Source organism: Chrysemys picta, chromosome 1, assembly GCF_011386835.1.
Source record: "Chrysemys picta bellii isolate R12L10 chromosome 1, ASM1138683v2, whole genome shotgun sequence".
In the NCBI taxonomy this organism is placed as follows: Eukaryota; Metazoa; Chordata; order Testudines; family Emydidae; genus Chrysemys; species Chrysemys picta.
In genome coordinates, this window is record NC_088791.1 from 357031145 (window position 1) to 357047973 (window position 16829).

General features: G+C 46.3%; 1 protein-coding gene across 1 annotated transcript; it reads right to left on the bottom strand.

Annotated features, from left to right (window-relative positions):
• Nucleotides 1-1767: 1767 nt before the first annotated feature.
• On the bottom strand, nt 1768-2715 carry LOC101952634 (olfactory receptor 52E2-like). Its single transcript, XM_005310501.2, has one exon. It carries the CDS (start codon nt 2713-2715, stop codon nt 1768-1770), a length of 948 nt encoding a protein of 315 aa, XP_005310558.2.
• Nucleotides 2716-16829: the final 14114 nt, after the last annotated feature.

Genomic DNA, 16829 nt, shown 5'->3' on the forward strand with positions numbered 1-16829 from the left:
GCAGTCATGCACTTAGGACGGAAGAGTCCCATGCACCGTTACAGGCTGGGGACCGACTGGCTAAGTGGCAGATCAATAGAAAAGGACCTGGGAATTACAGTGGACAAGAGGTTGGATATGAGTCAGCAGTGTGCCCTTGTTGCAAAGAAGGCTAAGGCTGGGTCTACACTACCCGCCTGAATCGGCGGGTAGAAATCGACCTCTCGGGGATCGATTTATCGCGTCGGGACGCAACAATCGATCCCCGAATCGACGCTCTTACTCCACCAGCGGAGGTGGGAGTAAGCGCTGTCGACGGGAAGCCGCAGAGGTCGATTTTGCTGCCGTCCTCACAGCGGGGTAAGTCGGCTGCAATACGTCGAATTCAGCTACGCTATTCACGTAGCTGAATTTGCATATCTTAAATCGACTCCCCCCTGTAGTGTAGATGTAGCCTAACAACATATTGTGTTGCATTAGTAGGATCATTGCCAGCAGATCGAGGGAAGTGATTATTCCCCTCTATTCAGCACTGGTGAGACCACATCTGGAGTTTTCAGTCCCCCACTACAGAAAGGGTGTGGACAAATTGGAGAAAGTCCAATTTTGTTGCTGAGGGCAACAAAAATGATCAGGGGGGTGGGGCACATGATTTATGAGGAGAGGCTGAAGGAATTGGGTTTGTTTAGTCTGCATAAGAGAAGAGTGAGGGGGGATTTGATAGCAGCCTTCAACTACCTGAAGGGGTGGTCGAAAGAGGATGGAGCTCAGCTGTTCTCAGTGGTGGCAGATACAGAACAAGGAGCAATGGTCTCAAGTTGCAGTGGGAGAGGTCTAGGTTGGAAATTAGGAAACACTATTTCACTAGGAGGGTGGTGAAGCACTGGAATGCGTTACCTAGGGAGGTGGTGGAATCTCCATCCTTAGAGGTTTTTAAGGCCCAGCTTGACAAAGCCTTGGCTGGGATGATTTAGTTGGGGATTGGTCCTGCTTTGAGCAGGGGGTTGGACTAGATGACCTCCTGAGTTCTCTTTCAACCATAATCCTCTATGTTTCTATGTTTCTGTGGAGGATAGGTCCATCAATGGCTATTAGCCATGATGCGCAGGGATCCTACAGCATGTTCTGTGTTTCCCTAGCCTCTGTTTTCCAGAAGCTGGGAGTGGGTGACGGGATGAATCACTTGATGATTGCCTGTTCTGTTTCTTCCCTCTGAAGCACCTGGTAGTGGCCACTGATGGAAGACAGGATACTGGGCTAGATAGACCAAAGGCATTACCCAGTATGGACATTCTGGTGTTCTTTTATGGACTGCAGCTGTATCTGCCACCGCTGTAACCCACTAGACCCCACTCCCCTTCCAGAGATAGATCCCAGGACTCCTGAGGGGTTCTCTTTCTCTGAAGAGTTAGTAACAAAGTAAGAACATACATAAAAAACTTTACACTTAATCAGTGGCTCTTAAGTGGCTTTCATAAGATTTAAGAAAATGTTAGTATTATAGCTGTGTGGCTCTAATAATTATTACATTTTATTTCTTTCATATAGGAATTAGATACAGTGCTCCTGTGATCTAGTTACCAACAAGTAGAAAGATGGAAACCCAATGGGTAGGTACATAGACCAATTCCCGGGTTTGTCATGCTGAATCAGCACAGTTAGGTCAGGAAAGGATCTAATGTCTCTTTGACTGCTCAGTCAGTGATTCAGGAAAGAGGGTCCAGCACCATGTTACCAGCCAGCTCTGCACGGAGTTCGGTCTCAGAGCCAGAGCACAAGGAGAAAACTTTAGGTCCCTTTATGAGCAAAGAGCCGGAGCAGCCTGTCCCGGATCTGTTTGGTCCTCACCCCATAGATGATGGGGTTTAGCATGGGGGGCACCAGAAGGTACATGTTGGCAACGAGAATGTGGAAATGCAGGGGCACATTGTGGCCAAACCGGTGAGTGAGGAAGGAGAAGAGAGCTGGGATGTAAGAGGCTGAAATGACACAGATGTGGGAGACACAGGTCCCAAAAGTCTTGAGCCGGGCGTCCTTTGTGGGGAGGCTAAAGATGGCCCTGAGGATCTGGATATAGGACAAGGCAAGAAAAAATACATCCAGACTGGATAGAAAGAATGCCAGAAAGAGGCCGTAGTAACTACTGACACGGATGTCAGCGCAGGCCAGATTTACCACAGCCATATGCTCGCAGTACGTGTGGGGAATGATGTTAGTTCTGCAATATGGCCAGCGCCTCACGAGGAAGGGATAGGGCAGTACGAGCATGCCGCCACGCAGCACCACGGCCAGGCCGATCTTGGCCACCACGGGGCTTGTCAGGATGCTGGAATGTCTCAGGGGATCGCAGATGGCCACGTAGCGATCCAAAGCCATGGCCACGAAGATCCCAGACTCCATCACTGAGATGCAGTGAATGAAATACATTTGGGTGAGGCAGGCATTGAAATTGATCTCCCTGGAATTGAACCAGAAGATGCTCAGCATTTTGGGCAGGGTGGATGTTGACAGGCCCAGGTCGGCAACGGCCAGCATGCAGAGGAAATAGTACATGGGCTCATGGAGGCTCAGGTCCATCTTCACAATGATAAGGATGGTAAAGTTTGCCAAGACGGCTATGATGTATATGGCACAGAAGGGGATGGAGATCGAGACATGGGCTGACTCCAGGCCAGGAATGCCCAGCAAGATGAAGGTGGAGGGGTTGGTGAAGTCAGTTGTGTTAGAATTTGACATGGCATGGGGAGAAAGTGTCCAACTCTGAGGCCAAATGGTGTCTGCTGCATGTGCCGTATGTTCTCCTGAATTCCTGTATGTGCCCAGGGTTTAGGGTGATGGTCGCAGTACAAATACCTGAATGGAGAGATAATGTTAATATGAGAGACTACATGCACTACTTGAGGCTGTTCTCATGGGTGAAGCAGATTGGTCGCCCTTCGGAAACTGAAAAATTCAGTTTTCATTATTCAGATAAATGAGATATGAACAATTGACCTTACGGAGGCCAATTCCATATTGTATGGTGCTTCATGCGTCAATAATTCTTACACATCTGGGACTATTTAGTTTAAAGAAGAGAGAAAGAAGGGGGCATGTGATAGAGGAGAAGAAAAGAAAAGAATGGAAGTGGTTACATTCAAATGGAGAAACAGAGAAGAGTTCCCAACCTGATAGGAAGGAAACCTATAGACAGAAATATGGAAATGGAAATTAGGAGTTCTTTAAACCATGATTCCACAGTGAAGAAAGTGGACAACTTTGGCTAAAAACCCAGTTCAGTGGCAAACTGAAGACAGCAATTGTGTGGGGGGAGAGGCAGAGGGGCAAAATAGATAGGAAATGTGGAAAAAGGAAAATAGATAGCAAGTAATTCAAATAGGAAGTTATGAACATTGCTAGGGGACTTTAAAAGACATCAGGAAAAAATCCATGCTTGGCAAGTTTAAGGATAGCAAAAAGGAGATTATTAAGTATATTAAGAAGAAAAGAAATCCTTGAAAAGGTTTAGGCCAATTCCTAGAGGGAGAAAGGAAACTTGTTAATATCGCAGAAAATGTAGATGTGTTCACAGAATATTTTTGTTCTGTATTTGGAAAGAAGCAGTATGAGGTACTCATATCACATGAGGTGATGAAATACTTTCCAGTCCATTAGCTGTCAGGGAGGATGTTAATCAGCATCTACATAGAACCTTAGAGTTAAGAAAACCAGAGTTACAAACTGACCAATCAACCAGGCATCTCATTCAGAACTAGAAGTGCACAATCAGGCAGCAGCAGAGCCACAAAAAAAAAGTCCAACAATTTAAAAAAAGGCAAATAAAGGCCAGTTCTGTGTTAAATATAAACAATTTAAAAAATAAAGTGACATTTAAAAAAAATGATTTACAAGGTCAAGAAACAAAGGAAAAGCTAGTATTGGATTAGATAAAAAAAAGTCTAGGAATGTAATTAATGCCCGTCAACAACATGGTTTATGGAAAACAGGTCTTTTCAAATAATTTCATTTTTTTGAAGTACACATTTGGTTGATCAAGGGAACCGTGCAGATGTCAGAGACTTTGATTTCTCTGAGGCATTGGATTAATAGGGGAAAACATTCAGATAAAAAATGAACACTTCACAATATCAGTATAGCACATATTTAATGGACTAAAAACTGGCTAACTGACAGATCTCAAAAAGCAGTTGTCAATGGACTCTTGTCATTGAATGAGGGTGTTTCTCACAGGGTTCTGCAGGGATCAGTTCTAAACCTGATGCTATTCAATATTTTCATCAATGATCTGGAAGCAAATAGAAAATCACTGCAGATAAATTTGTGCATGACCCAAAGATTGACAGAGCGGTTACAATGAGGCGGCCCGGACAGGCATACTGATTGATTTGGAGCATTTGGTGAGTTGGGCCCATGCAAACAAAATGTTTTAATACAGTCAATTGCAAAGTTATCCTCTCGGAACAGGAAATGTAGGACCAACCCACAGACTAGGGCACTGTATTATGGAATGCAGGGACCCTGAAAAGGATTTGGGGTCACTGGGGACAACTAACTCATTGTCAGCTCCCAGTGTGATGCTGTGGCCAAAAGGGCTGTTGTGGTCCTTGGATGAATAAACAGGGAAGTGGTGAGTGGGGGCAGGGGAAAGATTTCACCATTGGTGAAACGTCCTAGGGTCCACATTTCAAAAAGATGTTGAAAAATTGGAGAGGGTACAGAAAAAAGGCTAAAAAATGATTGGATGATAGAGAAAATGGCACACAGAGAATGAAACTTAAAGAGCTTCATCTATTTATCTTATCAAAAAGATGATCAAGCGAAGATGTTCATGGGGAGAAAATCGTGGGCAATATCTTATCTTAAATTGTAATAACGGGCTCTGTAATCTAGCCAAGAATGGCAGAGCAAGGCCCAATGGCTGGAAGCTGAAGCCAGACAAATTCCAGTTGGAAATAAGGGCCCAATGTTTAGCACTGTGGTTGACTAACTGTTAGGACAAACTGCGAAGGGAAGTGGTGGATTAACCAAATCCTCATGGCTGCAGATCCAGACTGGATGCTTACCTGGAAGATCTGCTTGAGGGCTTGTCTACACTTAAAATGCTACAGCTGCTCTACCATAGCGCTTCAGTGTAGACACTACTTACACTGATGGCAGGGGTTCTCCCAGCAGCATAGGCAATCCACGTCCCCTCCATCTCATTGTCTACACCCAGGTTAGGTGAATACAGTGACATCACTCAGGGATGTGCATTTTTTTTTTTGCTGGTGTACTGTGTCCAGTTTGGGTCATCAATGTATAGGAAGGATGTAGAGAAACTGGAAATGATCCAGAGGCGAGTGACAAAGATGATGATCCAAGGGGTGAAATACAAGCCAGATGAGCAAGCTGAAGGAAATGGATATGATTAATTTAGAAAAGAGGAGATTAAAAGGGGACATGACAGCAGTCTTCAGATACATGCAAAGCTGCTACTATAAAAAAAGATGGAGAAAAGTTGTTCTCTTTGGCCACAGCGGGCAGGACAGTAGTCAATGGGTTCAAACTACAGCACAGCAGATTTAGATGAAATCTCAGGAAAAACTTCCTAACTTTAAGAACTGGAAGACAATGGAACCGATGCCTCAGGAGGTTGTGGAAGCTAACGGAAGCTGGATAGCCATCTGGCTGGGATGGTTTAGACACAACAAATCCTGCATCTTAGCAGACTAGCTCACCCTTGCAGTCCCTTCTCATCCCGTGGCTCTATATTTCTATGATGTAAAACCCATAGGCAGTGAGTTATATGGGCCTGTGGTGCCCAAGCTCCACCAATATTCATGAAGATGGGCCCAGCTCCACCAATGTTTGGGCTCCGGGCCCCAGGCCCCATGCTTTGGGGGGTCACACGCCATGGGTCGGCAACATGGGGCGCTCTCACTGCTTAGGCAGCTCCCCCCGTTCCCGGAGTCGCTGCGTGCTGCAGAGAGGCCCCAGCACCACCCCGGCTCCCAGCCCATTGGCCGGGAACCCCAGGCAATGGGAGCTGCAGGGGGCAGGGCCAGAGCTGCCTGGCCACGCCTCCACAGCAGGGAGGGGGAGGGAGCTGCAGGCAGAGAGAGCCCCAGGAGTCTGTCCCTGTCAGAGACACACAGACACAGCCGGGGGGTTGTGGGGACAGACACACACACAGACACAGCCGAGGAGTTGTGGGGACAGACAGATGGAGCCGGGGGCGGGGAAAGGAGCAGCGATGGGCACTCCAGGGCTGGCATAAAATACACAGTACAGAGGGGGCTTCCTCAAGGGGCTATAGCAACATTCCCCCCACCCCCTGAGCAGACCTTGGCTGCGGCTGCTCTGTCCATCACTACCCTCACCCCACAGAGATCCACACAACCCTCTGCCCCCCTGAGAGACTGCCAATGGCCCTTGTGCCCCTGTCACCCCTCTCCAGAGAGCCTCCCCTTTGTGACAGACAACACCCCTCTCCCACTGCCTCCCCTGCTCCAGAGCTCCCTACACTCTCCCCCTTTGCCTCCCCCCCAGCCCATTGGACAGAAGGCTCCCAGTCTATTGGCCAGCGCGGCCAATGGGAGCTGCACCTGAGGCAGGGCGCCTGGTTGCAGATGCAGACCTGCCTGGCCGTGCCTCCACAGCACGGGGAGGGGGAGCCACAGGTGAGCAAGCCCCAGTCACCATGATCACAGGCACAGCAATTCTCTGGATATTTAATTTCACCGAGGCAAGTAATTCAATCTACACTTCCTTTCCAGACAGTTTGTGGCTTTTCCTGTAAGAAAACTTGCAATTTCTTTGCAAAGAAGTCCATTTATAGAATTTTCATTTGAGAAGTATGTTTTCTGGTTGTTCACAAGCTCATTTATTTTGTTAACTCGGTTTTATAGGCAATTTTAAAAGTCACTTGAATTGTACCTGCCTTTTTTCCATGGGTCCAAAAACACATGGAAGAGTTGCAGATGTTTATTTCTGTGGGCCAAAGCACCCTGTGTATAAATGTAGATATTGGAGCTAGAAAAGCTCTGCAAGGGTAAGGGTCCCTTCAGGAAATTGTCCTCAAGTCATGAAGACTGGGTCAACCCTGCAGTGACTCTGCCTCTACCCTTCTTCTCTGTCTGCTCCCTCTACCAGCCCCTTTGGTCTCCCTAGGATTGCCCCTCCCATTACTCCCTCTGGGTCTTCTTTCTCTGGAGCTTCTCATGAAGTAAAGTCTGTCATTACAGGTTCTTATCTCTGTAATGTATTTCATTTTGATGTATTTATTAAGTGTTAATTAATGCACTATGGGAGTCCCCTTCAGCCCTCTGTATAAATTGATCATTTTCTTTCCATATGTTTTGTCCATAGGGTTTTCTGCAGCCCTCGGTCAGCCAGCAATAACCCCTGTGCCTTTGCAATGGGGTGAGGAAAGGGGACCATGGGTTCCCTAGTTATGTGATTTGCAAGAAGTGTTATCATTACTCAGGGTACCAAATGTGTTTAAATGATACAAGTGCCTTGTAAAATCCCAAAGCAAGCTCATTTTCATTTCTCTTATAATCTCATATGCAGTATACACACATTTTTCATTAATTATATGAGTTGAAATTATAATTATTATTATTATCTATGTTACAGGGTTTTTTTCAGTGTGGCAAAATGTGTGCTATTTTATAAGTTGAATGATTGAATGACATAATACCCCCCCGCCCCCAATGTCTGTCACTAAATCTGGTAATTTTGTCAAGTGTTCATCGCACAACATGGTGGTGCCTACCCCTGCCTTGTGCTCCAGGGGGTCACGGGGTCCAGGGTAGCCTGGGGAGTTAGCGGGGGGCCTGGCACTGGCATCAGCGAGTGACCTGGGCCCAGCCAGCTCCCGGCATTGCTCAGGGGTGGGGGCTTCATGGAAGAGGTGGAGTGGGGGTGGGGTGGGAAGAGGTGGGGCAGAGCAGGGTTGCTCGCTGCTGTCGGTACCAGGCATCCCACTAATCCCCTAGGCCACCCTGGACGCTGTGTCCCCCTGAAGCGCGGGGCCCCCCTATGGATGGGAAGGATCCACTTGGGCACCACCAAAAATTATACAAACCTGCCGCCCATGGACTAAAACCCTAATGTATACTAGGTCTTAGTCACACACAAGTCATGGGGCTCAATACAGGGATAAATGTATGAAATTCAGTGGCCTATGTGGTGTTCTGTCCCATTTAGTGGCTCTGAGGCCACTTAAAGAGAGAGATTATGAGTCTGCTTAACAGACATGTGGCTTTTAGTTCATGCAGTAGAGGCTGATGTGCTAAGCTCCAGAAGTCCCAGGTTTGATCCTGCCCACCAACAATCGGGGTCTGTTGGTTCTACAAGTGGGGGCTCATCTGAGATTTCCACTGGAAAGTATCTGAAGCCAAGGACACACTTCCTCAGGCAGGGGAGATATGTAACCCACAAACCTCCTGAGTGTGGTGTTCTGTCCCATCTAGTGGCACTGAGACTATATATAGAGAGAAATTATGAGTCTGCTCTACAGCCTTAGCTAACAGGCATGTGGCTTTTAGCTCATGCAGTAGAGGCTGATGTACTAAGCTCCAGAGGTCCCAGGTTCAATCCCGACGATCGGGGTCGGTTGGTATTGCACAGGAATTAAGACTGGATGACCTAATGGTCCCTTTTGGCCTTAAACCCTATGAATCTATTGATAGAGAAAGTAGATCTGGCATTTATATTTACTGTATCTCAAAACACAAAAAGAAGGGACCATTCAATTACATTGAAAGTTTGAACATATAACATTAAGAAAAGAAAATTGTTTCCATAACACATATTGGGCCAGTGGAACTCCTTGCCACAGACATTATTGGAGCAATGAGCTTAGCTGATTGGGATGCATAAATGGATTGGCCATTGTAGGCAGTGCTGGCAGGAACACCGCTAGTTAAGGCTGTCTGACACCTTCAATTAGGAGACCTCATTGTCAGTTGCTTATAGGTTTGCCAAACTGTTTGGACTGAAATTTCCCACACTGGGTGTCTGCTTCCAGCTGAATTATTTTTTAAAAGTTTCGGGCATGACAGATCAGCTGACTTCTCGAATGAAGCCAGGAAAAATGATGTCTTGCCCATGCTGAAAAATTATTATAATTGTTCCTGTGAGGAGCCCTAGCACCTCCAGGCTTTACAACTGATAAAATCAGGTAACAGCCCTTCCCGCCCCCGCCCCCATTAACAGCCAGAGCCCTGAAAAGTAAGAGGGGGAAATGACAGTTTCTGTGCATTAACAACTGGCTCCTGAGGTCTTTACTCAGTTCTTATTCCAAGGGGAATGTAATAACTATAAAGGGAAGGGTAACAGCCCTCCTATGTACAGTACTATAAAATCCCTCCTGGCCAGAGACTCCAAAATCCTTTGCCCTGTAAAGGGTTAAGAAGCTCAGGTAACCTGGCTGACACCTGACCCAAAGGACCAATAAGGGGACAAGATACTTTCAAATCTTGGTGGGAGGAAGGCTTTTTTTTGTGCTCTTTGTTTTGGGGGTTGTTCACTCTTAGGACTGAGAGGGACCAGACTCTCCAAATCTTTCTGAACAAGTCTCTCATATTTCCAACTTGTAAGTAAACAGCCAGGCAAGGCGTGTTAGCTTTTATCTTTGTTTTCTCAACTTGTAAATGTACCTTTTGCTAGACTGTTTATCTCTGTTTGCTGTAACTTTGAACCTAAGGCTACAGCGGATTCATCTGGGCTCTTTAAGTTTGATTACCCTGTAAAGTTAGTTTCCATCCTGATTTTACAGAGATGATTTTTACCTTTTTCTTTAATTAAAAGCCTTCTTTTTAAGAACCTGATTGATTTTTCCTTGTTTTTAAGATCCAAGGGGGTTGGATCTTGATCCACCAGGAGTTGGTGGGAGAAAGGAGGAGGATGGTTAATTTCTCCTTGTTTTAAGATCCAAGGGGGTTGGATCTTGATCCACCAGGAGTTGGTGGGAGAAAGGAGGAGGATGGTTAATTTCTCCTTGTTTTAAGATCCAAGGGGGTTGGATCTTGATCCACCAGGGAATTGGTGAAGAGTCTCTCAAGGCTACCCAGGGAAGGGAATTAGCATTTTGGGAGTGGTGGCAGCGGACCAGATCTAAGCTGGTAGTTAAGTTTAGAAGTTTTCATGCAGGTCCGCACATTTGTACCCTAAAGTTCAAAGTGGGGAAGCAGCCTTGACAGGGAACTTTCCTTCAATGAGGCCTGAGCAAAGTACAGGCCATGGCCTCAGAATTTGTCTTTGTATTGTCCATCTACTAACACCTTTCATCCTGAAGGAGGACTGAAATGCAGCCACCTCATGGCCATCAGCAAGGGGGGAGGGGGCACAGCAAAGAGGGACATTTTGGCCCACGATACTGGAACAAACTCATCCTCTGTGGCAAGGGCCCTGGGATATTTAATGGCTGTGCAGAGAAGCAAGGACCACAGACTTACTGTCTATCCCATCATGCCCACATTACACTGGGTTTGTCGAGCAGGTGAGCTCCTCAGCAAGAGATGGATACCTGTGAATCCTGAGATGGAAGCATCTTCCCTGGGAATCCCCCTCAGGTAGCCGTGTCCCACACCTCTGTCAACCCAGCATCTGCAGCAGCATCCCACACCGAGAGCCGAAACAAGGGTGTGCACCGTTTATAATATAGCTGTGTGTAATCCCAGTGGGGTTCGCTCAGCCTCTAGAGGAGAAGCAGCATCTGAATGTAAATAGGCTGGTGACAAGCTTGTCTGTGCTTCTGTGTTTTTTATCCAGCTTTAGCAGTAAACAGTAATTAATGACCTTCCCAAAGGGAGATGAGAACTCTTGGGTCCTCCGCTAAGTCAGAGAGGAATTGGCTGCTCTTTGAATTTGTGTATATTTAAAAATTATAGTAGATTAGGATGAAAACTAGGGATAATGACTAGATCTCCTTAGTGCCTAATACCCTGTAAATGCCAAGGATAGCTGGGTAGATAGTAGACAGACAGATCTGGAGAAAGATGGTTGAGGGGAGACACAAACACTTTCTGCAGGCACACGGGGCTGTCACTAATGGATCAGAGATTAGTAATTTTCATCAGTAACTATCACCATACTGTGCAGCACCTTTCACTGAAGGGTGTTCAAAACCCCTAGTAAAGGAAAGTCACTATGAACATATCCCCATTATACAGGTAGTTAAACTGAGGCACAGTATTGGCCTCTCCCCATTGACCCTGGTGCTTGTCATTTTCAGGGCCTTGGTTTCCCATCGACCCTTCCTTTTGGTACTGGGAAAGAGCCAATCAAAAATCCTCAGTAAGTTTTAGTAAAGGGCCAACAGTTCCCTTACATTCCCACAGGCTAATATCTGCCACTGAAGTATGTTCATGCCAGCACATCCGGGCCCCACATTAACAACATTTGCATTTACCAGCATCATTAATAAAAGAACATTTAACATATTTAACATCCCATGCCCACTTCCTTATATTAAACATGATTCTATTAATTAAAGCACCATGTAGAATCAATAACATAATCATCTCTAAGTTTAACAGGCAGTACAGCCCTAGTAGTTCTCTGGGACCTTCTTAAGATTGGTGGTTCGTGACCCATATTTTTTATTCCCCTGTCACCCGGTAACAGCAGGTCAATTTGAGGGATCTGGACATTTTTGTCAGGATTTGGGTTTGCCCCATTGGTTTCATTCTACTCAAGATATGCTGCTCTATGCCTCCTATTTCCCCTGGTTGGATTAAAAGTCCAACGTTTTAGCTGGTCTCTATGTACTACTCTCTCAGGATCTCCTTGTTCAGGTAGAATAGTTTAAACCAGCAGTTTGGGATTGTTGAGAGAGACCACAATGTGGGGATTTGACTGCCACGTGTCCTGTATTTTATTACGTAGCTGGCATCTGTGGTTGAGAACTGTTACATGGTTACCAGGTCTGGTGAGAGCTGCACTCGTCATGCAATCATAAGCTCTTTTCCTACTTTGGGCTGGGTCTTTAGTTGTACTGAGAGAAACTACACCGACTCTCTTGTGCCTGTCCTGGACACCTTTGAGCCAGTCATCAAAATTGGTCAAATCGTCCTTACAAAAGACTTCTTGATGCTTCTCTGGCAGCCCCCTTAAGATAGCCACCTGTGGAGGAACCAGCCCCTTGAAGGCTGCTTGAACTGGAACTAGCAACAGAGGGTCCTGTGACACCTTTAAAACTAACAGAAGTATTGGGAGCATAAGCTTTCGTGGGTAAGAACCTCACTTCTTCAGATGCAAGTAATGGAAATCTCCAGAGGCAGGTATAAATCAGTATGGAGATAACGAGGTTAGTTCAATCAGGGAGGGTGAGGTGCTCTGCTAGCAGTTGAGGTGTGAACACCAAGAAAGGAGAAACTGCTTCTGTAGTTGGATAGCCATTCACAGTCTTTGTTTAATCCTGAGCTGATGGTGTCAAATTTGCAAATGACCTGGAGCTCAGCAGTTTCTCTTTGGAGTCTGGTCCTGAAGTTTTTTTGCTGTAAGATGGCTACCTTTACATCTGCTATTGTGTGGCCAGGGAGGTTGAAGTGTTCTCCTACAGGTTTTTGTATATTGCCATTCCTGATATCTGACTTGTGTCCATTTATCCTCTTGCGTAGTGACTGTCCAGTTTGGCCAATGTACATAGCAGAGGGGCATTGCTGGCATATGATGGCATATATAACATTGGTGGTGTCAAGGCTGTATCCCCACTTTGAACTTTAGGGTACAAATGTAGGGGCCTGCATGAAAACTTCTAAGCTTAACTACCAGCTTAGCCCTGGTTCCGCTGCCACCATTTCAATGGATTCCCTTCCTGGGAAGCCTTGAAAAACCTTCACCAATTCCCTGGTGAATACAGATCCAAACCCCTTGGATTTTAAAACAAGGAGAAATTAACCATTCCCCCTCCTTCCTCCCACCAACTCCTGGTGAATACAGTTCCAACCCCCCTGGGATCTACAACAGGGAGAAATTAACCATCCCCCGTCCTTCCTCCCACCAACTCCTGGTGAATCAGGATCCAAACCCCTTGGATCTTAAAACAAGGAAAAATCAATCAGGTTCTAAACAGAAAGCTTTTAATTAAAGAAAAAGGTAAAAATCATCTCTGTAAAATCAGTATGGAAATTAACCTTACAGGGTAATCAAACTTAAAGAGCTTAGAGGACTCCCCTCTAGTCTTAGGTTCAAAGTACAGCAAACAAAGATAAACACTCTAGTAAAAGGTACATTTACAAGTTGAGAAAACAAAGGAAAACTAACACGCCTTGCCTGGCTATTTACTTACAAGTTTGAAATAGGAGAGACTTGTTTAGAAAGATGTGGAGAACCTGGATTGATGTCTGGTCCCTCTCAGTCCCGAGAACGAAGACACAGAAAAACAAAGGACACAAACAAAAGCCTTCCCCCCCCAAGATTTGAAAGTATCTTGTCCCCTTATTGGTCCTTTAGGTCAGATGCCAGCCAGGTTACCTGAGCTTCTTAACCCTTTACAGGGAAAAGGATTTTGGAGTCTCTGGCAAGGAGGGATTTTATAGTACTGTACACAGGACAGCTGTTACCCTTCCCTTTATAGTTATGACAGGTGGACATGCAGGTGAATGAGCCGGTGATGTTGTAGCTGATCTGGTTAGGTCCTGTGATGGTGTTGATGGTGTAGATATGTGGGCAGAGTTGGCATCGAGGTTTGTTGCATGGGTTGGTTCCTGAGTTAGAGTTGTTATGGTGCGGTGCGTGGTTGCTGGTGAGAATATGCTTAAACTGGGTTGTCTGTGGGCGAGCACTGGCCTGCCTCCCAAGGTCTGTGAAAGTGAGGGATTATTGTCCAGGATGGGTTGTAGTTCACCGATGATGCATTGGAGAGGTTTAAGCTGAGGACTGTAGGTGATGGCCAGTGGAGTTCTGTTGGTTTCCTTTTGGGGCCTGTTTTGTAGCAGTAGGTTTCTGGGTACACATCTGGCTCTGTTGATTTGTTTCTTTATTTCCTTGTGTGAGTATCGTAGTTTTGAGAATGCTTGGTGAAGATCTTGTAGGTGTTGGTCTCTGTCTGAGGGGTTGGAGCAGATGCGGTTGTACCACAGTGCTTGGCTGTAGACGATGGATCATGTGGTGTGTCCGGGGTGGAAGCTGGAGGCATGAAGGTAGGCATAGCGGTCGGTGGGTTTTCGGTATAGGGTGGTGTTAACGTGGCCATCGCTTATTTGTACTGTGGTGTCTAGGAAGTGGACCTTCCGTGTAGATTGGTCCAGGCTGAGGTTGATGGTGGGGTGGAAGCTGTTGAAATCATGGTGGAATTCTTCCAGGGTCTCCTTCCCATGGGTCCAGATGATGAAGATGTCATCAATGTAGCGTAGGTAGAGAAGGGGCGTGAGTGGATGAGAGCTGAGGAAGCGTTGTTCCAGGTCAGCCATAAAAATGTTGGCATATTGTGGGGCCATGCAGGTGCCCATACTGGTGCCACTGCTCTGGAGGTATTGTGGGGTACAGGAATCTGGTAGAGGGCAAATATACTGGTCACTGGATGAGTAGTTTTCTGTTCCCTGAGTGACCAGAGCAGGGGCTGCACTAGAGTAATCAGGAACCTGATAGAACCAGTTAAGGCAGGCAGGCTAATTAGGACACCTGGAGCCAATTAAGAAGAAGCTGCTAGAATCAATTAAGGCAGGCTAGTCAGGTCACCTGGGTTTTAAAAGGTGCTCACTTCAGTTTGTGGTGCGAGTGTGAGGAGCTGGGAGCAAGAGGCGCAAGGAGCTGAGAGTGAGAGGGTGTGCTGCTGGAGGACTGAGGAGCACAAGCATTATCAGGCACCAGGAGGAAGGTCCTGTGGTGAGAATAAGGAAGGTGTTTGGAGGAGGCCATGGGGAAGTAGCCCAGGGAGTTGTAGCTGTCATGCAGATGTTACAGGAGGCACTATAGACAGCTGCAGTCCACAGGGCCCTGGGCTGGAACCCCGAGTAGAGGGCGGGCCCGGGTTCCCCCAAACCTCCCAATTGACCTGGACAGTGGGTTCTTCCAGAGGGGAAGGTCTCTGGGCTGTTCCCCAACCCACATGGTGAATCTCTGAGGCAAGAAAATCCGCCAATAGGCGCAGGACCCACAAAGGTAGAGAAGGAACTTTGTCACAGTATATATTGTCACCAAATTTGAAATAATTGTGCGTGAGGATAAAGTCACAGAGCTCAGCAACAAGTTGTGCTGTGTCATCAGGGATATTGTTCCTGACAGCTTGTATTCCATCTGTGTGTGGGATGTTTGTGTAGAGAGCCTCTACATCCATGGTGGCTAGGATGGTGTTTTCTGGGAGGTCACCAATGCATTGTCATTTTCTCAGGAAATCAGTGGTGTCACGGAGATAGCTGGGAGTGCTGGTGGTGTAGGGTCTGAGTAGGGAGTCCACATATCCAGACAGTCCTTCAGTGAGAGTGCCAATGCCCAAGATGATGGGGCATCCAGGATTTCCAGGTTTGTGGATCTTGGGTAGTAGATAGAATAATCCAGGTCGGGGCTCTAAGGGTATGTTGATTTGTTTCTGTGTTAGTGTAGGGAGTGTCCTGAGTAGGGATGGTGCAGTTTCTTAGTGTATTCCTCAGTGGGATCCGAGAATCGCCGGCTCATTCACCTGCATGACCACCAACGTTATATATGGCATCATATGCCAGCAATGCCCCTCTGCTACGTACATTGGCCAAACTGGACAGTCACTACGCAAGAGGATAAATGGACACAAGTCAGATACCAGGAATGGCAATATACAAAAACTTGTAGGAGAACGCTTCAACCTCCCTGGCCACACAATAGCAGAGGTAAAGGTAGCCATCTTACAGCAAAAAAACTTCAGGACCGACTCCAAAGAGAAACTGCTGAGCTTCAGTTCATTTGCAAATTTGACACCATCAGCTCAGGATTAAACAAAGACTGTGAATGGCTATCCAACTACAGAAGCAGTTTCTGCTCCCTTGGTGTTCATACCTCAACTGCTAGCAGAGCACCTCACCCTGATTGAACTAACCTCATTATCTCCATATTGATTTATACCTGCCTCTGGAAATTTCCATTACTTGCATCTGAAGAAGTGAGGTTCTTACCCACGAAAGCTTATGCTCCCAATACTTCTGTTAGTCTTGAAGGTGTCACAGGACCCTCTGTTGCTTTTTACAGTTTCAGACTACCACCGCTACCCCTCTGATACTTGAACTGGAACTCGCAGTCTCCCACAACAGCTTTCTGGAGGTAACTTGTCCTCACCTTTCCCCTCTTGTCACCCACAGCTCATTTCCATTCTCTTCAAATGTTACCTTCACCTGAGGAACCACCTCCTCTGGCCAGTATACCTCTGCAGTTCACTTCTGAGGATGTAACTCCACAGCCTTCGCACTTGAGTTGAGAAGACTCACTTGTACTCTTTCATGGCATTATTTAGTATGTTGGCTGGCTGGAGTCCATTAGGTAGACTTACCCCAGATGTAGACTCTACAAGTGCTCAATATACACACAGCAGAGTTCATCAAGGATCTTCCCTCTCCAGGAAGGAATAACGGTCTTCTTGTTCCAGTCCAATATTGTCCACTTTAACATTTCAAATCTGCCCTGTGGGACCCAAGGAATGACTCTGCCTCTCTGCTTGAGTCAGTCCTCTACCTCTGCCTATGACACTGAACCCCATATTCTTCACAGAGATTTTATGATATGATTACACCATAATTAGGATGTATTTTATACAAGAAGGGTCATGTGAGATCATTGGAAAGGTTATGATTTACTGGATGTGATTATCCTATTTGTATGCATGTATGAGATTTGTATCTGAAGTTAGGAATATTAACTCTGTATCTGTATTACAAATGTGTTTACAGCTGGGT

What these genes read in the sequence shown, in the direction of transcription:
- LOC101952634 (XM_005310501.2), bottom strand. Translation starts at nt 2,715, where the DNA reads ATGTCAAATTCTAACACAACTGACTTCACCAACCCCTCCACCTTCATC.